We start from the raw sequence: 21059 nt of genomic DNA, 5'->3' as shown, positions 1-21059 counted from the left end.
GAAAGCAAGAGTTTGAAGTTCCATCACTGTACCATTGAACTTTGAACAACAAAATATTATTTTGCCTATTATGGAATTTCTGGCATGGTTATCTAATTTACCAGCAATTTCTGATTTCCCTAGAATGCATAAGGAGGAGCAGTTGGTGAAAGTTGTAGAGAAGTAGATTTATACTTGATGTATGGAAAGATTTCCTAATAATTGGGGCACTTCAGAAGTGTCTGTCTTGGTAGTGATTCCCCCCTTCCTGGATTACTACATGTTGAGGGGATACTACATATAGAGGGGAATCCCTTATTTAGGAATGGGCTTTACTGAAATGGCCTGCTTTTTCAAGGTTCTGAAGTGGTACTCCTCCCTAGTAGAATGTGAGCTCCTTCAGGGCAGCACTGTGTTTTTGTCTTTCTTTGTATTTTTAATGAATGCTTGTTGATTCATTGACTCTCTTTTAAGTACATCATGGTCCAGACAAACTGGGCTTCTCTGTTTCTCACACTAATTGGCCTCTTGCCCTGGAATGCATTCCTTCTGATGTAGGAGGCAAAAAGGGGTTAGTAGAAAATAAGACCCAAGCTCTAATTCAGATATTAGCTCTAAGAGGGAGTCAGACCCCAGTTAATGGATAACTTACAAGTCAGGATGCTAGGTTCTCTTACCCACAGAAATCAGGCCATGAAGGCCTTAAATAAAATGACAGGCTATAGAAATTCTAATGAAAAATGAAAATGTTTTAAAACTAGCTGTGGGAACCAGAAAGAGACATACGCAGATTCACCTTCTGAAGTGTAAACCCCCAAAACACACCTCCATTGAAAAAGGTACCAGCCTCTGGGGTTGGCTTAGGACCCCAGGTACTCCATATTAGGATGAGCCCTCCCCTGTACCTCCCCAAGGTGGAGAATATTATGAGACTGATAAATCAAATTATCCATACTATATAACTCTCTTTTCTTTCACTATTCAAGAGATACCTTTCCACTATTCTGGTTCTCTCCCTGTGGTCACCCACAGTATTGCAATAAAATTTGGGAAACTGAGTCACTGAGTCTTGTAATTCTTTTGGGATGACTCACGATGAGTTTGACCCTTAATTCCAGCCCACGTCAGATATAGCACTGGTCCTGAAGTTGGGAGGACCTGAGTTCAAATGTGGCCTGAGTTAGCTCCAGGACCACCACCCTTCATTCTACTCTCCCCCACCCATCAGGGAGATAAGATTAGGTGTGACTGATGCCTTCGTAGCACCAGGGGGAGAGATATCCAGAGCCGCCACCTCTCACCTAACTTCCTCCAGCCACCACCAGTGGGGGATGGTCCTCCCCAATAAGGGAACTTTCCAGTCAGATGATCACCTTATGGGACCACCATGCAGGCCCTCTACAAAAATATCTGCCTGTCTCCTGCTCTAGGAGAAAGGTATCTCAGAGAGCCACGCCTCTGTGCCATGCCTTTTCCCCATGAGAAGTCCAAGGACTTCTTCTTGCTTCCTTTCCCTAGTACCTAAATAAAATATTATTTTTATTCTAATTGGATTTGTGTGCAAGAGGGTGTAATTCTTTAAAGAAGAATTCCCCAAGAACCCCTACCCCAAATCCCCCATCAATTTCCCCCGGAACAACTACTTAAAAGGCAGGGATGGGGGGAGGCCAGTGGCGCAGTGGATAAAGCACCGGCCCTGGATTCAGGAGTACCTGAGTTCAAATCTGGCCTCAGACACTTGACACTTACTAGCTGTGTGACCCTGGCAAAGGTCACTTAACCCCCATTGCCCCGCAAAAAAAAAAAAATAAAGAAAAGAAAAAGAAAAAAAAAAGGCAGGGATGATTTCAATTTTTTTACTTCTTCTTCGGGTGTATAGTGCCTTGTACGAGCAGTTGCTAAAAATGCTTGTTGACTGAATGACCTTCTGAGATAATGCAGTTTCTTTGATGAATAAAAAAAGCCTGGAATGGAGTCAGCAAGACCTGGTGATCATAATATATCTACCTTACTGGTTTCTGTGAGGCTCAAATGAAATAATAAATACAGTCATTTAGTGTTGTTTTGTTTTTGTTTTTTTTAGTGAGTCAGTTGGGGTTAAGTCACGTTGCCCAGGGTCACCACAGCTAGTAAGTGTTAAGTGTCTGAGGCTGGGATTTGAACTCAGTACTCCTTGACTCCAGGGCCGTGCTCTATCAACTGCGGCCACCGTAGCTGCCCCCATGTAGTGGTTTTATATAAGTGTGAACTGTCTTTTTCAGTTTGGTCTTGTGATTTTATCTACATAGCAGACTCCCTCTACTCACGCAAAGAGGCAACTATTCTTCAGCTTCTAGCTTTAGAGAGTTGCCTCGGCACCAAGAGGTTAGTGACTTTGCTCATGGTGACCACAGTTTTTGTCAGAGATCAGGCTTTAAAAAAATTAAACTGAAAAAAATGATATAACTTTTTTCCTTCCTACCTCCCTTCCCCCCTTGAGAAAATATATGTACAGTGTTGTTTTTATAATATATTATTGTTCTTCTGGTTCTGCTTGATTTACTCTATATCAGTTAATGCAAGTCTTTCTAGGTTTCTCTGCATCTGTCTCTTTGCTCATTCAACACAAAGAATTCCATTAAATTCATTTGCCCAAATTTGTTCAACTGTTCCTGTTCCCTAAATGGCAAGCACTCCCTTAGTTTCAAGTTCTTTACCACTACAAAAAGAACTATAGTACTATACATATTTTTGTACATATCTTCTTATTTCTTAGATCTCTTTGGGGGTAGGAGTGGGTGGGGAGTTGGGAGCATGGTACTAGTAATAGTACTGCAGGTCAAAAGGTATTTGTAGATTAAAACTTTTTGAGCACAGTTCCAAATTGATTTCTGTAATAGCATTACCAATTCATAGCTCCACCAAATGTGCCTGTTTTCCCAAGCCCTTCCGATATTTGACATTTTCTGTTTTTTGTCAGCTGTGCCATTCTGATAAATGTGAAGTGGAAATTGCATTAATTTTCATTTCTCTAATTACTGGTGATATGGATCATTTTTTCATTCGGCTATAAGTATCTTGACTTTCTTCCTTATAAAATTGCCTATTCATAATTGACCATTCATCAGTTAGTGAATGGCTTTTATTCTCACAGATTTGAATCAGTTCCTTATAGATTTTGGAAATAAGAACTTTATCAGAGAAACTTATTGTAAAGATTTTCACCCCCAGTTAACTGTTCCCCTTCTAAATCTTGTCTACATTGGATTTTTTTATGCAAAACCTTTAATTTTATGTAGTCAATATTTTATTTTTTTTTTAATCTTCTATAATCTTCTCCATTCCTTGTTTGGTCATGAACTGTTACTCTATTCATAGATCTGAAAGGCAATTTTTTTCTTATTCCTCCTACTTTTTATGATACTTTAAAAAATTTTATCTATATAATGTATCCATTTGGAGCTTATTTTGCTTTATACTGTGAAGTGTTCATTTGAACCTAATTTCTGCTTGACTTTTGTAGTTTTCTCAGCACTTTATGTCAAATGATGACATAAATGATGACATACCACAGTAGCTGGGGTCTTTGGGTTTATCACATACTAGGGTTTGTTTTCTATACCTCATCTGTTCTACTGATCTCCCTCTCTGTTTTTTAACCAGCACCAAATTGTTTTGATGATTACTGCTTTGTACTATAGTTTGAGATCTGGTACTGGTAGGAACCTTCCTTTCACTTTTTTCATTATTTCCCTTGTCAAATATTTTGCAAATGCAAATTTATCCATTTTACCTGAGATGGAATCAACTAGTGGATAGAAGAGAGGGATATCAAATGTGGATCATTAACATTTGGGTAGTTAATATCAGGGATGTAAACACTCCATCTTGATTAATTTCATGTGATATATGAATATTATGCCTTTTGTTCCTTCAGTTGAATTTTGTTATTTTTTCTAATTCTGTAAAATAATCTTTTGGTAGTTTGATTTGTATGACACTTGAATAAGTGAATACATTTAGGTAGTATTATCTTGTTTATTATATTGGCTCAGGCTGTGCATGAATTTGTCTTCTCATCCCCTAAATGTGATGTTCCCCCAAGGATCTGTCTGTAGTCTTCCCTTTTTCTCTGTATTTTCTCCCTTGAGAATTTCATTTGCTCCCATGTTTTAATTACTGCCTCATTTGGATCACTTCCAACACTATATCTCTACCCTTCACCTTTTTCTTGAAACTCCTTTTAATAGTTTTCTGCTATTGAGGAATGTATGGGGTGCCTTGAACTTGGCTTTTGAGTTGCCATATTTTCCAGAGACATTGGATCGAGAGTATGCAGGAAGCGCCAAAGGTGGGTCATGGATGAAGCATCCTCCTACCCAAAGCTGACATAATATGTTGTTTGTATCCCAAACTAGACTTTCTGTGTGTTCTTGGGAGTCAAGATAGGTGCCAGTCAGCCTGCAGTAGGCTGGGAAAGTACTTGTACAGTTGGGACACTTGTAGATAAGCAAACCATTCTATCCCCAGGAAAAAGAATTGCAGCTTTTGCCATAGCCTTGTTCCTCCCCTTCTGGAGGGGTTTTGTCCATTTCCCACCTTTACTTGACTGTTCCCCCTCTCATGCCACTACCCTTTAGGGGGAGATTCATGTTTTCTCCTCCTCCTTTTGTCTACTGTCATAAATATGCAGATATCTGAAGGGATTTTGAACTTTTTGGTTCCATATACATGTTCATTTCTCTTGTAATAAACCTAATTTTCATGTAAATTTCATGAAATTGATTCCCTGTTGACACTGCTATTATGTCCTTCTGAGATGACCTGCTAGCACCTCAGAATTCAGCATGTCCAAAATATTTGATCGAATTTCATTCTTCACTCACTTAAGCCTACCCTTTCTCCTATTTCTGTTAGTGATATTGGCCCAGTTGTCTGGGTTTAAAAAACCAAGTTTTAGAATCATAGCTTTAGAACTAGAAAGAATCTCTGAGGCCATTTGGTCCAACTCCCTCATTTTACAGAATAAGAAACTGAGGCCCAGCGGGCTTAAGTGATTTGTCTAAGGTTATATTGTTAGCAACTACCAGAAGAAACAAGATTTGAACTTGGGCTCTTATTAGTGTACATTACTTGCCTTCTTTGACTGTTCCTTCTCTCTTATATCCCCATCGTCCCTAATCAGTTGCTGGTGATCTACCAACATGTTATTTTTCACATCCTGCTCATTTCCTTTTCACTTCCCTAGAGTCTAATTCATGCTTATTTACTTCTTACCTAAGCTATTTCAGTGGCCTCTAATAGGTTTCTCTCCTTGTGATTCCTTCATGCACAGACAAAATATCATTTACTTTGTTCGTAACTCTTAAGTGTCTCTGCAGTGCTTATAGGATTAAAAAAAACAAAAACACTTTAGCCTAGATTCAAGATCCTTCAGAATTTTGTCTAACCTTCTTTTACATTACTAATCTTTATTTATTCATATATCTGCGAAACTAGTTGAAAGAAAGTTTTGTCTGGAATATATTTGAATTGCTTCAGCCTTCTTACATTTGAGCATACACATCCTAAGTAGTTTTTTAAGGAAGTCATTCCAGGAAGTCACTGTCTTCACTACAGATTTATTATCCATTTCAACTGTACCTTTGACACAGTTTGATTATCATACTGTCCAGCAGCAGGCTGTCCCAAATGTTTTCTGCTCTCCAAGAGACACCCATCTACACCTCTTCCATGCACCCTCTCAGCAAGCCTTTCTTTCTACATTTTGTCTTTGAGTTGTTAGTTGTGTTTTGCCTCTTAATGACCTTGAGGACCGTACTGCCCATGGGGGTTTTCTTGGCAAAGATACTGGAATGGGTTTGCCCTTTCCTTCTCCAGTTGGATTAATGTAAACAGAGGTTAAGTGGGCTTGCCCAGGGTCACACAGCTAGTAAGTTGTTGAGATCAGATTTAACTCAGGTCTTCTGACTCCAGGCCTGGTGGGTCTATCCTCTTAACCATCTAGCTACCCCTCTATATATACTTTTATATAGAACGTAAAGGCCATTTACTATGAGCTTCCTTTTCTTGCCTGATCTACACTTCTACATTTTTCTCACCTGATCTGCATTCCTTTGAATCATCTCTCTTTCCTCTCTTACCCCCATGTCCTTTGTAAGATGTGATCCTTTTCCTCACCACGGTCTGCTTCTTTGTACTCTTACTTCCATCCCCTCCTCTCTCCTTCAGCAGACTGCCTCTATTAATCATCCACCTTCTCGCTCTAATCTTCAGATCTCTTCCAGCTGCCTATGCTTGTTTCCTCTTTTCTAAACGTTGTCCATGTCTCCCCCTTCCTTTAAAAAAACCCCACCCTTTCTGGCCCCTACTACCCTTTTAAGTTCTTACTTTGTATTTCTTCTTCTCTGTCACAGCCAAATACCTAGAAAAAACATCAACTTTCTTTCCTTTCATTGCTCAGCCTTATTACTCAACCGAAATTGTTCTTTCCCCAAATAACCAATGATGCTTAATGTAACTTAATTACCAATCTGAAGTGTCCTTTTCTCAGTTCTTATCGTTTTTTATTTGTCTGCTGTGTTTGATGCTGTTGGACCACCCTTTCTTCTGTATACTTTCTCCTTTCTGGTTTTTGTGACACTGTTAGGTCTGTTCTCTTTTCCTCACACCTGTCTGGTTGCTCACTCCTGCTCATTCTCCTTTGTGGAATTCCTATGTGCTATTCCCTAAATGTGGTTGTATCTCAGGTTTCTCTCCTCAACCCTTCTCTTCTCTATGTTCCTTCTTCATCACCTCATCAGCTCCCATGGTGTTTTAAGTCATGCCTCACTAGTGGGGTAGTTTAGGTTTGGAATTAGAATAAAACGAAATACTTATATACCATTTAACAGTTAACAAAAGTTTTCTGTGGTCATATAGCATAGAAAGGATACTCAACAAGGATACACTTGTTCAGGCTGATCCAGCTCTCTTCTTTTCCAGACAGAAACTGGTCAGCAGGGTGAGGTGACATAGCAGTGAGACGTTGCCAAAACTACTTAATGTGGGCTGGCGTGTCTTTTGTGTCCTCAGGTGATGGAGAAGCCTGGTCTAAGATTTGATTGAGCCTTTGCTACCTGGACCAAGTAAATCTTGGTGACAGCTTCTTTGACCTTGGCCTACATGGGAGGGATCTCTGGTAGACAATACGCCTACCACAGATAGGTTCAGTGATCATCTTTGTGCACATGACTCCCAGATATATAGATCCTCCCCCTAGTGTTTCTCCTGTACCCCTGTCCTGTATCATCATCTGCTTGTTGGCTATTTCAACACATAATGTTCCATCATCTCAAATTCAATATATCTAAAACAGAACTCGTTATATATACTACTCCTCCTTTCCCCAAACTATTGAGCACTACTATCCTAGTCATTCAAGTTTGCAAAGTTGGAATTATCCGTAACTTCTTATACTTCCTCACTAGATTAGTGCCACTCACTGCAGCAGGTGGAATGAGGGCCTGAATTGTCAGAGTTTAAAAATGAGAACAAGACAATCAGTTTTTTTTGAATTCAGTTCCTTCATTTGGTAGCAAATACCACCTCAATTGAGAGATTATGTAGCAACTCAGCATTTGTACTAGGGAAGAGGAAAAGGAGGAAACATACACAGAAGATGTATGTGTTCAAAAGAGATTTATTAAAGGATATTCTTTATATCTGGTTAGAGACAGGAGGGGCATGCGGCAGTTCTCCGCAAATCCACTTGTAAATAGGGAGTGTTTATGTGGCTGCTCTGAAAATGGCTTCCAAGATTTCTTATTTTTTAGAGGAAAAGGCAGATCTCTGATATCTGTTTAGAGATGCTTTTCTTCTTTTGGTGTATGGGGTGGGGGCAGGAAAGGGGCCTTTCCAGATGGTGATTGTGGAAACAAGATGTCATCTAATAACATATCTAGAACCTACTTCAGGGTCTAGCTTTCAACCATTGGTTTGGAGAATATGGGATTTGAATGACCAGTTCACTCAAGCTTGGTTAATAAGGGGGATGTTGAGGGGCTTAACTGTAACCCCAGGTACTACAGAATTATTTAGGTTCAGGTAGACACTCATTCTATGAAGATTTAATTGGGAAAACGGAGCAAAATTTATGGCTGGATTAGGAATGAAAACAAAAGGCCTAGAGAAGAAATTAAAACTACATTGCCATGGATACTTCCCAGAGAATTTTGGCTTTAAATTGCCTTGACAGTGCCAGGGAAGGTGGCCTTGAATTATTCTAGCAGAGTGAGAATCAAAGCCCTTTTAGAAATGGTTTTTTGCTAATACTTCCAATTGCACCAAGATTTAAGAGAGGAGGAAAAGGCCTTTCTATATGTAGCTATGTGTAGCATATATCTATTCTGTAGCAAGCATTATCATTTATATTTCCCAGTGGGAAAGATAACATGCTGTAGTTTTCAAACATATAAGAAATAACATACCGCTTATATACCTCATAAGGGTGTAGAAACCACCAACCAGCAGCCTCTGTGAATCAATCAAAGTATTTATAGTTAGAGGGGCCCTACAGTTACAGGTTGCCAGTTTTGTTTTGGTTTTGTTTTGTGTTTACTCCCTAAGATCTCATACCATTCTCTCCTTTCCATTCACATAACCACCAGAATGGTTCAAACGACACCATTAACTTTCACCTTTTCACACTTTAATTTGTTATCATTATACATTTATTACTGTCTACTTGTGCCAGACATTGGTTAGTACTAGGGGATGCTAATGTCATCCTTATCAATGCCTTACCTAATGGGGGAAGATAACACAAAAGAAAGTTGAAATGGGTGTTGGGGAAGAAGGGTATCTGGCATGGTGGAGAAGCCAGCCAAAGAAATCCAAAGCGAGCGCAGCCAGGGAGGGAATGAGGACATGTCTGAGATGTTAGTCCTCTTGTCCTTAAATAGAAGAATTGATTAATTATTATTAATCAGAAGGCTGGAGGGTACTCATGAAATGTGAGTGATGAGTTCAATTGGGTCTTGCCTAGATGATATGATTTCCCAGTGATGAGTTTACAGGGGCCATGATGGAGAAGCCACAGAAATCCAAAATGAGTGCAGCTGGGTGGGAAATGGGATATCTGAGGAATCCTATCAAGATGGCTTTCTTTTCTTTATTATACCTCCTGTCTTTATGTCTTTGCACTGGCTGTCTTCAATGTCTGCCATATGTGCTTTACTTGTGCCGCTTAGAATGCCTAGCTTCCTTCAAAGCTCAGCTCATGTCTTATATTACCTGAGGTCTTTTCTGTTCTAGGACCTTCTACCGTCAATTATCCTTTATTTAATTTTATATATATATATATGCATGCACACACATACACATATACATATACATATACATATGTCTTGTCTCCTTTTAATGAATGTGAGCTCTTTGAGGTGAAGGACTGGTTCTTTCTTATATTTGCATCCCTAGGGCCTTGGTGTATGTATGTGTATATATATTATATACATATATATACACACACACATATATATATATGTGTATATATATATATGTATGTACGTATGTATAGTTGGCTTAATAAATCCTTAATAAGCATTTGTTGATTGATTTCCTATGTTCTTATTTCAATTTGTGTAATTATTACCTGTTTTAAATGATAAATGTTTTAAGACAAACTTTCATTTCTCATCTTTATATATCCACTCCTTCAGTCATGTTATTCATGCACATAGCAGGTGCTTAATAATGTTTGTTGAATTGATGAAATTGCTCCAGATCAGAACTAATGGAACTGCCTTTCAAAGTAAAACCTAGTTGATTTGCAGGATAAATGAGTTATTGACATTTTGATTGATTGTGAATCTTTTCATTCATATAATCTATGGGAAAAGTTCTGTTTTGTGACTTAGGTGTGTTTGTTTTTAGATGGAACTTTTTGTTAATTCTTATCCATTCTTTATAAAATAGATCACGAATACTGTCTATTCTACAAAAATGAGCAACAACCATCCACTCCGTCCCTACAGAACCGCTGTGGGAGAAATTGATCATGTGCACATCTTGTTCTGAAAATATTGGTGCCTTGTTAAATGGGGAAGAATATGGCGATGTCACATTTATAGTGGAAAAGACGCGTTTCCTGCCCACAGAGTGATTCTAGCTGCCAGTGGCACTATTTCGGGTAAGTGTTTAAATATTGTCCTATGGAATTAAAATGAGCTTTAGAAAATATTAGTACTTGCTGTTTTCTTGAATATGCAGGTAAATCTACCCCCAAATCCATGGAAACATGACAACCGCTTTTCCTACTAGAGCCATCTTAGAATCATGTTGCTGGCAAGTCCCTTCAGGGCTATGTATACAAAGGAGACGCCCCAGAACTGTCTTCACTAAAGGAATCAGGGTTGTTTTTTGTTTTGCTTTGTTTTGTTTTTAAATGGGAATGGGGTGGGTGGGTAGATGGAAATGCAGATTCTGTTTTGTCATTGACAGAACTTCTTTCCATAATAGTCAGGCCTGTTGTTAACTCTGTGTATTTCAGGGAAATGGACTGACTTCCTAATTTGCTAGAGCCTAGAGTTGGGCGATGCAGTGTGTGTGTGTGTGTGTGTGTGTGTGTGTGTGTGTGTGTGTGTGTGTGTCTTGGTTTCAAACTCAAACTCATTTCAAAACTTTTCAAACTCATTATGCAATTTACAAGACCTTTTTAGGTTAGTGCAGTGAATTCAGAAAAGTCGCACAATCTCTTAACTGATGAGAACTCATTATTGACTGAGAGCTGACAAAAAGTCAGATTCACCTCTTTACACAGTTATTTTGTTTCTAAGAACTCGTCAGAGTTTATACAGTCTGTTGAAATAGTATTAAAATCTTACTTACACTGTTACACACTCACTGGCTATGTGATTTCCAAGTCCTAATTTCCAGTTACATAAATAATAAAATTTCACCATACTTAGAACTGATAGTAATACTTAGAAGAGAGCATCACTGAAAACTATGTATTATGATAACTTGGCCCTTGAGTATTCATTTTATCTTTAATGTAAAGATAAAGAGCATCTTGAAGATTATTGTATTGGTCAGGAAAAAGATTATTATCTAAATTTGAATATATTATAGCTTAATTAAAAATTTCAGGTACTCTCCTATGGAGACCGAAACCATGTTTTTTGAATCATTGTTAGCTATGAGTCAACAATACTGTAGCAGTCTTTCTGTCAAGTACCTAACTATGCTTATATTGTTTAGATACTTTCCATTAAAGATTTCTTTTTACAATAATTTTTCCTGTTGCTTCTCCTTCTTTAAGTATAATTTCCAATAATGTCATATCACATTTTTTAGAAAGTTTCATCTTCTGTGTATTAGTGCCAGCAAGAAAAGAGGCAGCTGATTTCTGTCAGGCAATATACAAAAGTTGAATGCTGACTAGGGCAATTTTCTGATTTTTAAAAACTTTAACTTTTTATAGATTTTACAAAGAGGACATTTGGCAATAATTTCTTTAAATTTGTGAATAAACTATGTGATACGGTTTAAAAAATGGTTTTGTTGAGGATGTAAGTTAGTGGTGGTTTTTTTCTTGTTAGTGTTTTTTAAAATGTGAGAATTTAATCTTGTACAGGTTAATCTCATGTAAAGATCATTCCTACTTCCAGGTCTTATTTGGAAACTTGCACCTTGGTCATCCTCACTTTTTCTTCCTAATCTCTTTATCTACTAGTTGCTTCTTAATTCCTACAAACTTGTCCAGATCTCCTCCATCCTTCAAACGGCAATAGAAGGAACAGTAGCGGCAGCAGCATCAACAACAGCAGCAACAAACTTGCCCTCAATCCTGCTATCCTTCAAACTTGAATTCTCTATGTGTGGTCTATTTCTCAGCCATACTCCTAGAAAACGTTTCCTATCTTGATTGCCTTACCTTTCTCACCCCTTCTATTTGCTCTTCTACCCCTTTTCCACCATCTCCACTACTCAACTGAAACTGTTATATGTTACTAATAGTTTCTGACTTGCCAAATTCCATGACCTTTTCTCAGTTTTTTCTCCTTAGTATTTGACACTGTGGATCACTCCTTCATATATTTTCCCTCTCCCCTCTTTAAAAACAAAAAATTATTTTCCAGTTACATATTACATATAAGGATAGTTTTCAACATTTGTTTTCACTGGATTTTTAGTTCCAAATTTTTCTTCCCTGCCCCTCCTCCCCAAGATGAAAAGCAGTCTGATATAGGTTGTATATGTACAATCACAGTCAAACATATTTCTACATTAGTCATCTTGTGAAAGAAGAATCAGAGCACAAAGCAAAAACTTCAAATAAGAAGGAAAAAAAAACAGTCCAAAAGTAGAAACAGTATGATTCAAACTGCATTCATAATTCACAGTTCTTTTTTCTGGGATGTTGAGAACATTTTCTATCATGAGTTCTTTGAAACTTTTTGGATTGTTGCACTACTGAGGAGAGGCCAAGTCTATCCCCATTGTTCATCACACAATGTTGCTGTTAGTGTGTACAGTGTTGTCCTGGTTTCTGCTCCTCCTCAGTCATCATTAGTTTATGTAAGTCCTTCCAGGTTTCTCTGAACTCCTCATTGTTTCTTACAGCACAGTAGTATTCCATTACATTCATATACCACAGCTTGTTTAGCCATTCCCCTATTGATGGACATTCCCTCGATTTCCAATTCTTTGCCACCACAAAGAGCTGCTATAAATATTTTTGTACATGAGGGTCCTTTTTTCCTTTTCTATGATCTCTTTGGGATACAGACCTAGCAGTTCTCCCCTGTTTTTCTGGTTACTCTTTTCTCCTTGGGTTTTTGTGACACTATTTCTTTCTCATTCTCTTTTACCTGTCTGATGAATAGCTTCTTCTCAGTCTCCTTAGCCAGATCATCACCCATGCCTCACACCCCATGAATAGTGATTCCTTTGGGGTCCCAAATAAAGTTCCTTCTCGATCCCTCATTTTTTTTTCCTCTCAAAACTGTTTTTGGTGATCTCATTAGCTGCTATAGGTTCAACTATGTTCTTTTTCAATATGACTTAAAGGAAGCCATAGAAGGTAAGAGGCAGAAATAACAGGGTGTCCCCTAGGGTACAATGGATCACTCAGAGTTCCAGGGCTCAAACAAACAATTCCTTTACTAAAACACATTCCAATACCCTCAGGTAGAACTAGTTCTCAGGGCAGTTAAATATAAGTTCAGAGGATAAAAACCAATAAAAGCCACAGGCAGGAAAGTTAAAAAGGAGTCAGCAAGAGGTTCTCTGGGGTCTTAGGATTTCCTCACCAAGGTTGTCCAAACTACTTTTATGCCTTCTCGCTACAAGCCCCTGCAGCTAGGGCCCAGATCAGTACAAATTGCACTACAACTTCTTTGCTTGGAACAGTCCCCAGTGGTGTGTCACTTCTCCCAGCTTTATGGTATTTTGGGGGAAAGTATAGAAGAAGGGGCCAAATTATTTATCAGAACTGTGGTCAGGACTCTTTAGCTAGGAGTATTGACTTGGTTTTCACAAACTGCATGTTTGTTTAGCAGGTGTTAAGCTAAACATCTTTTGTACTAGTGAGTACCCCTTAGGGTTTGTTTCAAGCAAAGTAATTGTCAGTGAAGGAATTATCAGGGAAAATTGTCATTTTTAAAAATGAAAAGAAAAACTACTTATGTTTTTGTTTTAAAATGTGCTCCAAATTGACATTTACCTTCCCTTTTAGAAACATGTAGAAAATTTGGTAGGGAAGGCTCAATCAGCAAGCATTTATGAAGTGTTTCTTATATGCCAGGGACCATGGAATAGGTCTACAAAGGAAAAATAAACCAGTCTCTACTCTCAGGGAGCTTACATACTATCAGGAAAGATGTACGTGGATAAATATATACAGAATAAATACAAGGGAGAAGTTTTTTGGGGGAGAGCACTAGTAGCTGGAGGGATCAGGAAAAGCTTCATGTAGAAGGTATTACTTGAGCAGAGTTTTAAAGGCAACAAAGTATTATAAGAGGTGGCAGTAAGGACAGGGAGTGTATTCCAGAATAGCCTTTGTAAAGGAGCAAAGAGGAAGGACACAGAGTACTTGTTGAAGGGCAGCAAAAAGACCATTTTCATTAGTGGTAACATGGGAAAGGAAGTCAGGTATGATATAGTTTGGTACCAAGTTGTGAAGGGCTTAAAAAACCAGCTTGAGAAACTTCTCTTTGATCCTGGAGGCAATAAGGTACTGTTAGAGTTTTTTTGGGTAGTGAAATGACACATTGTCAAACCTGTTCCTTGGCAGCTGTGTGTAGTATAGATTGGAAAGGTGAGAGCCATAAGTAGGGAAATCAATTAGGCGGCTATTGCATAAGTTTAAGTAATAAAGATGATAAGGACTTGAACCAGGATGGTGGCTCTGTGAGGGAGAAAAAGGTATGGGTGTGAGTAAAGAAATATGGTCACTGATGTAAGAGATGTCATGGAGGTAGAAATGGAAAGATTTGGCAACTGATTGACTATGTTGAGTGAGGAGTTAAGAATAATGCTAAGCTTGAGAATCTGGGTGATTACAAAATTGATGGTGCCTTCAACAGAAATAAAGAAGTTTGGAAAGGGGTGGAGTCTTGGGGAGAAAAATAAGTTCAGTTTTGGACATAATGAGTTTGAGACAGTTATAGAAAATCCAATTCGAAATAAAAGTAGTTGAGGATGTGTGTGTCTAGCACTTGGGAGAGACATTGGGTAGATATATATAGGATTTGTGAGTGATCTGCCTAGAGGCTATAATTCAGAGACGTAGGAAATGGATGAGGTCATTACACTAGAGAGTAGAGAGAAATAAGTAGACAGCCAGGAGAAGGTTTTGGGGGAATACCAAGTTAGGGGGGTGTGCTTTGGAGAATGAACCAGTAAAGTAGACTGAGAAGGGATAACCAGAGATGTAGGAGAAAAAAGACTGAGTGGACACTGTCACAAAGACCTAATGAAGAAAGAATATACATGTGGAGAGAATGGGTATCAGGGCTAGATGCTGCAGAGAAGGCAAGAAAGATAAAGTCTGAGAAAAGGCCATCAGATCTGGCAGTTAAAAGGTCATTGGTAATATTGAGGAGAACAATTTCAGTTGAATGAGAATGAAAAAGCCGTATTAGAAATAGTGCAAGGAGAGGTGGAGAAAGCAAGGGAAAGGATGATAGAATCCAGTGAGGGTTTTTGTTGTTGGGGAAACTTGAGTGTGTTTTTAGGCAGCAGGGAAGGGAGAGAGTTAAGTTTGGGAGAAGGCTGAATGATTTGGTGTGGAAGAGTTGTGGAGGGGGGCGGGGCGGGGAGAGACAGAAACAGAGAGAGAAGGGGAAAAGGATCCTTTCTTATTTTTTTTTTTAAATCTGAACTTACCCCTCGCCACTCCATACACACAGAGAGGGGTCACTTTTTTATTGAGAGAATAAGGGATGATATCTAGGTGAAATGTAAAGGGGGAGAAAGAAAAGCTAACAATAATTTTCTATTTTCTCAGTAAAGTGTGAGGTGATTTCCTCAGTGAGAGGGTAGAGAGACTTGAGAAAAGAGAAGGTATAGAATAGGTTGGTGGGCTAGAGAATCAATTTGTCAGTCATTAAACAATTTTAAGAACCTGCTCTGTTCCATGCACTGTGGTAAGTGCTAGGGATACAAAAAGAAGCAAAAGACATTCCCTACCTTCAAGGAGCTAATAATTTAATGGATGAGACAATGAGAAGGAAAAAAAAGGCTTTTTATAAAAAGTGGAATTTTAGCTAGGACTTAAAGGAAGCTGGGAGAGTCAGTAGACAGAGCTGAGGATGGAGAACATTCTAGGTGTGGGGGACAGCCAGAGGAAAATGCCTAGAGCCAAGAGAATGGAGTATCTTGTCCTTGAAACAGCCAGGAGGCCAGGGTCCCTGCATTAAAGAGTATGTGTCAGGGAGTAAGGAGTAAGACAACTGGAAAAGGCAGGAAGGGGTTAGATTATGAAGAGCTTTGAATGCCCAACAGAGCATTTTGTATTTTCTCCGGGAGGTGATCGGGAGCCGCTGGAGTTTATCCAGTTACGTGATCATACTAGTTCTGTAGGAAAGCCACTTTCATGGCTAAATGGAAGATGAATTATTGGAGTGGGGAGAGGCTTGAGGCAGGCTGATTGCACAGCAGACTATTGCAATGGACCCTATATGAGGTGAGGAGGGTCTGCAGTAGAGTGGTGGCAGTGTCAGAGAAGAGAAGGGGACATATTTGAATGAGAGATATTGCAAAGGTAAAACCAACAGATGTTGGCAACAGCTTGGATATGGGGGGTGAGAGAGAGTGAATAGATGAGGACGAGACCTGGGAAGAGTAAAACAGATTGCTTTGCTTCAGTGAGGGGCCAGCTGAGATTAGTTAACATACATTTGTAGTGGACATAGTTGGTTCACTTGTGTTTTCCTTGTAGTTTCATTCAATAGCCCTTGAGTAGGGGCTGAAGAACTTGGTACATGATAGGAGCAATCTGGGATTGGAGTTTGGCAAGGCACTAGCATCAGTAAGATCCAGGAGTGAGGGAGTGCCCCCAAATGAAAAATAGATTAGAGAGTAGAGAACATTGTAGAATTGAACTCATAAACCATATGGATGAGATGGGAAAAGAAGAAAGTGAGGTCAGAGCAGGGATGATATGAGCAGTACTTGAAAGATAAAGGAATTGGCTATCCTTATGAAGACAAAAAATGGATATTGACTCTGATATCTTGTGCTAGGTAATACAGATTATTTCTCCTGGGCCAAACATTGCTGCTTGGCACAGAGGAGAGAGAAATAGGTTATAGGTAGGTGAGAAGAAATAATTGTTATAATTACTTTTATTTCTCATACCCTCTCATTCTGCATAGTATTCGTAGTTGGCCTTGGTCATGTGTCCTGTTCTGGGTCCTGGAATTATAACAGTGCTTAGGTCAACATTTTATCTGATGACCTAAGAGAACTAGCAGTACTTAGCTGCAATATTTTTCTTTGCATAAAATAGCCATTACTCATCTTTTTTTGGTTACATCTAAAATAAAAACATCATTTTATTCTAACACTTTTTGGCTATCTTTGGTGTTCTAATTGTACATTTTAAAAGGGGCAGACTGTAGTTTAGAGTTTCACATTTTAGGTGCCTTATCAACCTTTAGCTTGTTAACCTATTCCTCTCAGGGGAAACTGCTTCAACTATGTACTTATCGTACAATGTTTGGGTTAAATATCAGAATAACTGGAAATGCTAATTGTTTCTAGCATCAATTCAGACCATTTGCCATCTTGTCTTGTATTCCCTCTTTGTAAAATTATTTTAATATATTATATTGTTCGAACTCCTTTTCTTGATGGCTCTGTCATTTGTATTTATGGAATACCAGTGATAAGTATTTTGAATATTCTGTAGGCAAATTCCATTGGGGTGTAATTTTCTTATGTATTTGTTCTCTGTATGTGCAGAGCATTATTATATGGTGGAATGCGAGAGTCTCAGCCTGAAGCAGAAATCCCTCTCCAAGATACCACTGCAGAGGCATTTACCATGTTACTTAAATACATCTACACAGGACGGGCGACGCTGACAGATGAGAAGGAGGAGGTGCTGCTGGACTTCCTAAGCCTGGCTCATAAATATGGATTCCCTGAGCTGGAAGATTCAACTTCTGAGTATCTCTGCACCATACTTAACATTCAGAATGTCTGCATGACTTTTGATGTTGCTAGTCTCTACTTGCTTCCAAAGCTCACATGTATGTGCTGTATGTTTATGGACAGAAATGCTCAGGAGGTACTTTCCAGTGAAGGTTTCCTCTCTCTTTCTAAGGTGTGTCACTACATAAATACTTTCATTGTTGTGCATTTTTTGCTTGTAATTATGAAATGGAATTATAATAATAATCTCAGTTAAAAAGGAACAAAATCATCATTGTAAAATTTTTTGCCTTTTAATGCCCCTCTCCTTTGTTTTCTACCAATCTCTGTAGGAATATATTTGAACTCAGTATTTGGTCACATAAACAGATACTAATAATTCTCCGGAAGAAGAAATATTTTGTTGAATTAAAAGGGAAAATAATCAGAGCACTAAATAGTATTTATTAAGTGAGACCATAGTTAACTAGTAGTATAATCAGAAGATTTGGGTTCGAGTCTTTGCTTTGCCATTTACTCATTGTGTGACCTTGGACAAGTAATTTATCCTCTCTGAGCCTCTATTTCTTCATTTTTAAAGTTAAAGATTTTTACTAGTTCATTTCTAACAACTTGTTCTATGATTTTAACTTTATAATTCTGTGATTCTCTAAATTTACTGCACATACAAAGCTTATGTTTTTAGATAATCAGACAGGATACTTAATTCTTGCTCCCATAAAGGAGAATTGTCAGTTCTGGCTGATCTTGTGTCTCTGTTTAATGTAGAGAAAAAAACCTAGTAAGTACTAATAGTGAAACTTCCATTTAGTAACAATTTTTCAAAAAGAAGGCAGTGATATTACTCCAAAGAGCTGGTCTTAAAGTCAGGATGGCTTGGATTCAAGTCTTGTTTCTGACACATACTTATTGTATTTTGACTTCTTCCCTGTGTCCACAAAGGGACAAGATGCAGATACTCAAATTGAGAAAATAGACAAGGAGGAGGGTATACATGATCCTATGGCCTAAATAAATGCAAAATATAATGTTCCAGGTCTGTTGGTATCCCAAGTTCACAAAGATAAGTGTAATAATGCTTTGTGGTACTCTGTAAGAACTCCTAAACATGAATTGGCTATGTAGTAAAGTACTAATTAATGGATATTTTAAAATTGGAATCCATAGGATAGAATGGACCTTAATAAATCATATAGTTTATCCCCTGCCTTTTTACTTTATTTGTTCATAAACAGTACGTTGTATGTTAACTAAGCCAGCACACAAATCATCTGAACAAGAAACCTAATCTGGCTCTTAAAAAAAACAAAGTATTTCAGAGAATGAGACTTCCAAACCTAAGTTTCAGAGTCAGGAAAAATTTCCCTATTGAACAACCTAAAATCTCTCCTGTTGGAATTTAGATACCTTTTCGTTCTTGACTTATAAGACAAATAAAGCTGTTGATATATCTGTATTTATATATCTACATAAAGATATATAATTATATCAGCACTTACACACACACACGCCTGTCTTTCAGTATTTGCAGTTAACTCTGACTCCCCTACTTCCCCAGGCTAAATAAATTCAGTTTACCTGGTATCATAAAAGATTTTATAAAAAGATTGCATGAATAATGTTCTCTTTATAAGTTATTTGAAAACATACCCAAATGGAGTTTGTTATATTAAGTGCAAAGGACTAACTTCATATATTTTAAAGAAGTTTTGAATGTTTTACTATTTTTCATTAATTTTTTAATTATATAGGTTAAAGAAGAGATTAAATTAAGTGTAGAGAGATTAAATAAATGGGAAAGTTAGGTAGTAGAAGTGAGAATGTTATTGGTAACTTACAGATTGAGAGCAAGTTAAAAAGATTGAAGTAATGGAGAACTAAGCTGGGAAGAGGAGAAGAGTTCAAAGGACCAGTGAATACCTGAAATCATACAATCCTTTACTGATCTGTGTTTCTGGGCTCTATTTTTAACCAGAATTTTCCTTTTTATTCTTTTCCTCTTAGGCAGCACTTCTCAATATCGTATTAAGAGATTCATTTGCAGCTCCTGAAAAGGATATTTTTCAAGCCTTGTTGAATTGGTGTAAGCACAATCCAAAAGAGGATCATGCTGAAATCATGCAAGCAGTTCGCTTACCCCTGATGAGTCTCACAGAGCTCCTGAATGTTGTCAGACCTTCAACATTATTGTCTCCTGACGCCATCTTGGATGCAATTAAAGTGCGCTCAGAAAGTCGAGACATGGATCTCAATTATCGGGGCATGCTTAGTGAGTACCTGTTTCTCCTAAATATATCTAGTGGGGAACTTTTCTGAAAGCTTTGCTCACAAAGCTTTTGTCACCTTTCACCAACTCTGTTGCTGTTGCAGCTACAAAGCTATTTAGGCCTTGTAACTATGTTTGTATATTTAATTCTAATATGGAACTTTACTTCTTACACCTCATGATGCCCTCTTTAGTCAGTCAGCAAGCATTTATTAAGCTCCTGGGATTTGCCAAGTACCATGTTCAGCAGTGAGGTTACCAAGACAAAAATGAAACAATCTCTGCCCTCAAGGGAGTTAGATTCATTTGGAGAAAACAATATATACATATAAGTGTACACACACACACACACACACACACACACACACACACACACACACACACACACACACACACATACAATTTTTGTAGGTGTGAGATTTAAAATTGGATATACGAGCATTAAACTCCCCCTTTTAACTTTTCCCTTATATATCTCCCAGACCATTAGAAAAAGAAGCCTCTAGCTTTAATCAGTGAAGTATTAGTTTTTATTGTTAGGGAATTAATTAGACAACAAAAGGTGATACTGATTAGGGAAAATAGGAAAGTAGAAATACAAATGAATAATCTAGATCTAAGTTTAGTCTATATTCCTTTATAAAACTCACCGAATCCCAAAACCGCCTTCCAGGCTGAGAACCAGCACTGAACACCAAGTGTGCGCTGCCACAGCTAAGCTGAAACGCCAGAGCAAGAGAGACTCAACTTCTGTTCCACCCTCAGTTTTTAAACTGCTGTCCCGGAAGTTGGTGCCCTCGGACACAGTGTGCTTGGCCAGCTCTCTGGGCAGCAGCAGGCGCGCGGCTGTTCCTTGCAGTCTCTTCCCCAAAAGGGCGGTCCTTCAAAAGCCGCTTCAGTAGCATGCGCTCAACTCTCAAATGATTAAGCTAAAACTTCTGTTTTTTTACCACATTCCCCCCTTTGTTTCATTTAAAAACGAATGAGTTTGCTCAATGAAACAGCCCAAAATAATATCCTATGCTAGCTAATAATATGTTAATATCAATATAGAAAAAGGGAGAGAGAAAGTTTTGTCCAGAGGGGCAGTCCCTCATAAACGTGACGCTTTGACATTGGTCTTGCAGAGGGAGGGCCTCTGCAGAGAGTACATGTTACAGATGGTATATAGCAACAGAAGGAGATAACAAAA

The 21059-nt window shown here is 38.2% G+C and overlaps 1 protein-coding gene across 1 annotated transcript in view; it reads left to right on the top strand.

Annotated features, from left to right (window-relative positions):
* The first annotated feature begins 9923 nt into the window (after window positions 1–9923).
* BTBD9 (BTB domain containing 9) overlaps window positions 9924–21059 on the top strand; it is a 413203-nt gene continuing 402067 nt past the window's right edge. The window contains 7 exon segments of the mRNA XM_044001629.1: window positions 9924–10008; window positions 10010–10076; window positions 10079–10111; window positions 11505–11511; window positions 14189–14197; window positions 17410–17773; window positions 19606–19870. Coding sequence (XP_043857564.1) covers window positions 9940–10008; window positions 10010–10076; window positions 10079–10111; window positions 11505–11511; window positions 14189–14197; window positions 17410–17773; window positions 19606–19870 — 814 coding nt within the window. The 5' untranslated portion in view covers window positions 9924–9939.

This window comes from Dromiciops gliroides, chromosome 4 (genome assembly GCF_019393635.1).
Source record: "Dromiciops gliroides isolate mDroGli1 chromosome 4, mDroGli1.pri, whole genome shotgun sequence".
Lineage (NCBI taxonomy): Eukaryota > Metazoa > Chordata > Mammalia > Microbiotheria > Microbiotheriidae > Dromiciops > Dromiciops gliroides.
Note: the sequence above shows the minus strand (reverse complement) of the source record. Positions and strands in the feature narration are given on the sequence as shown.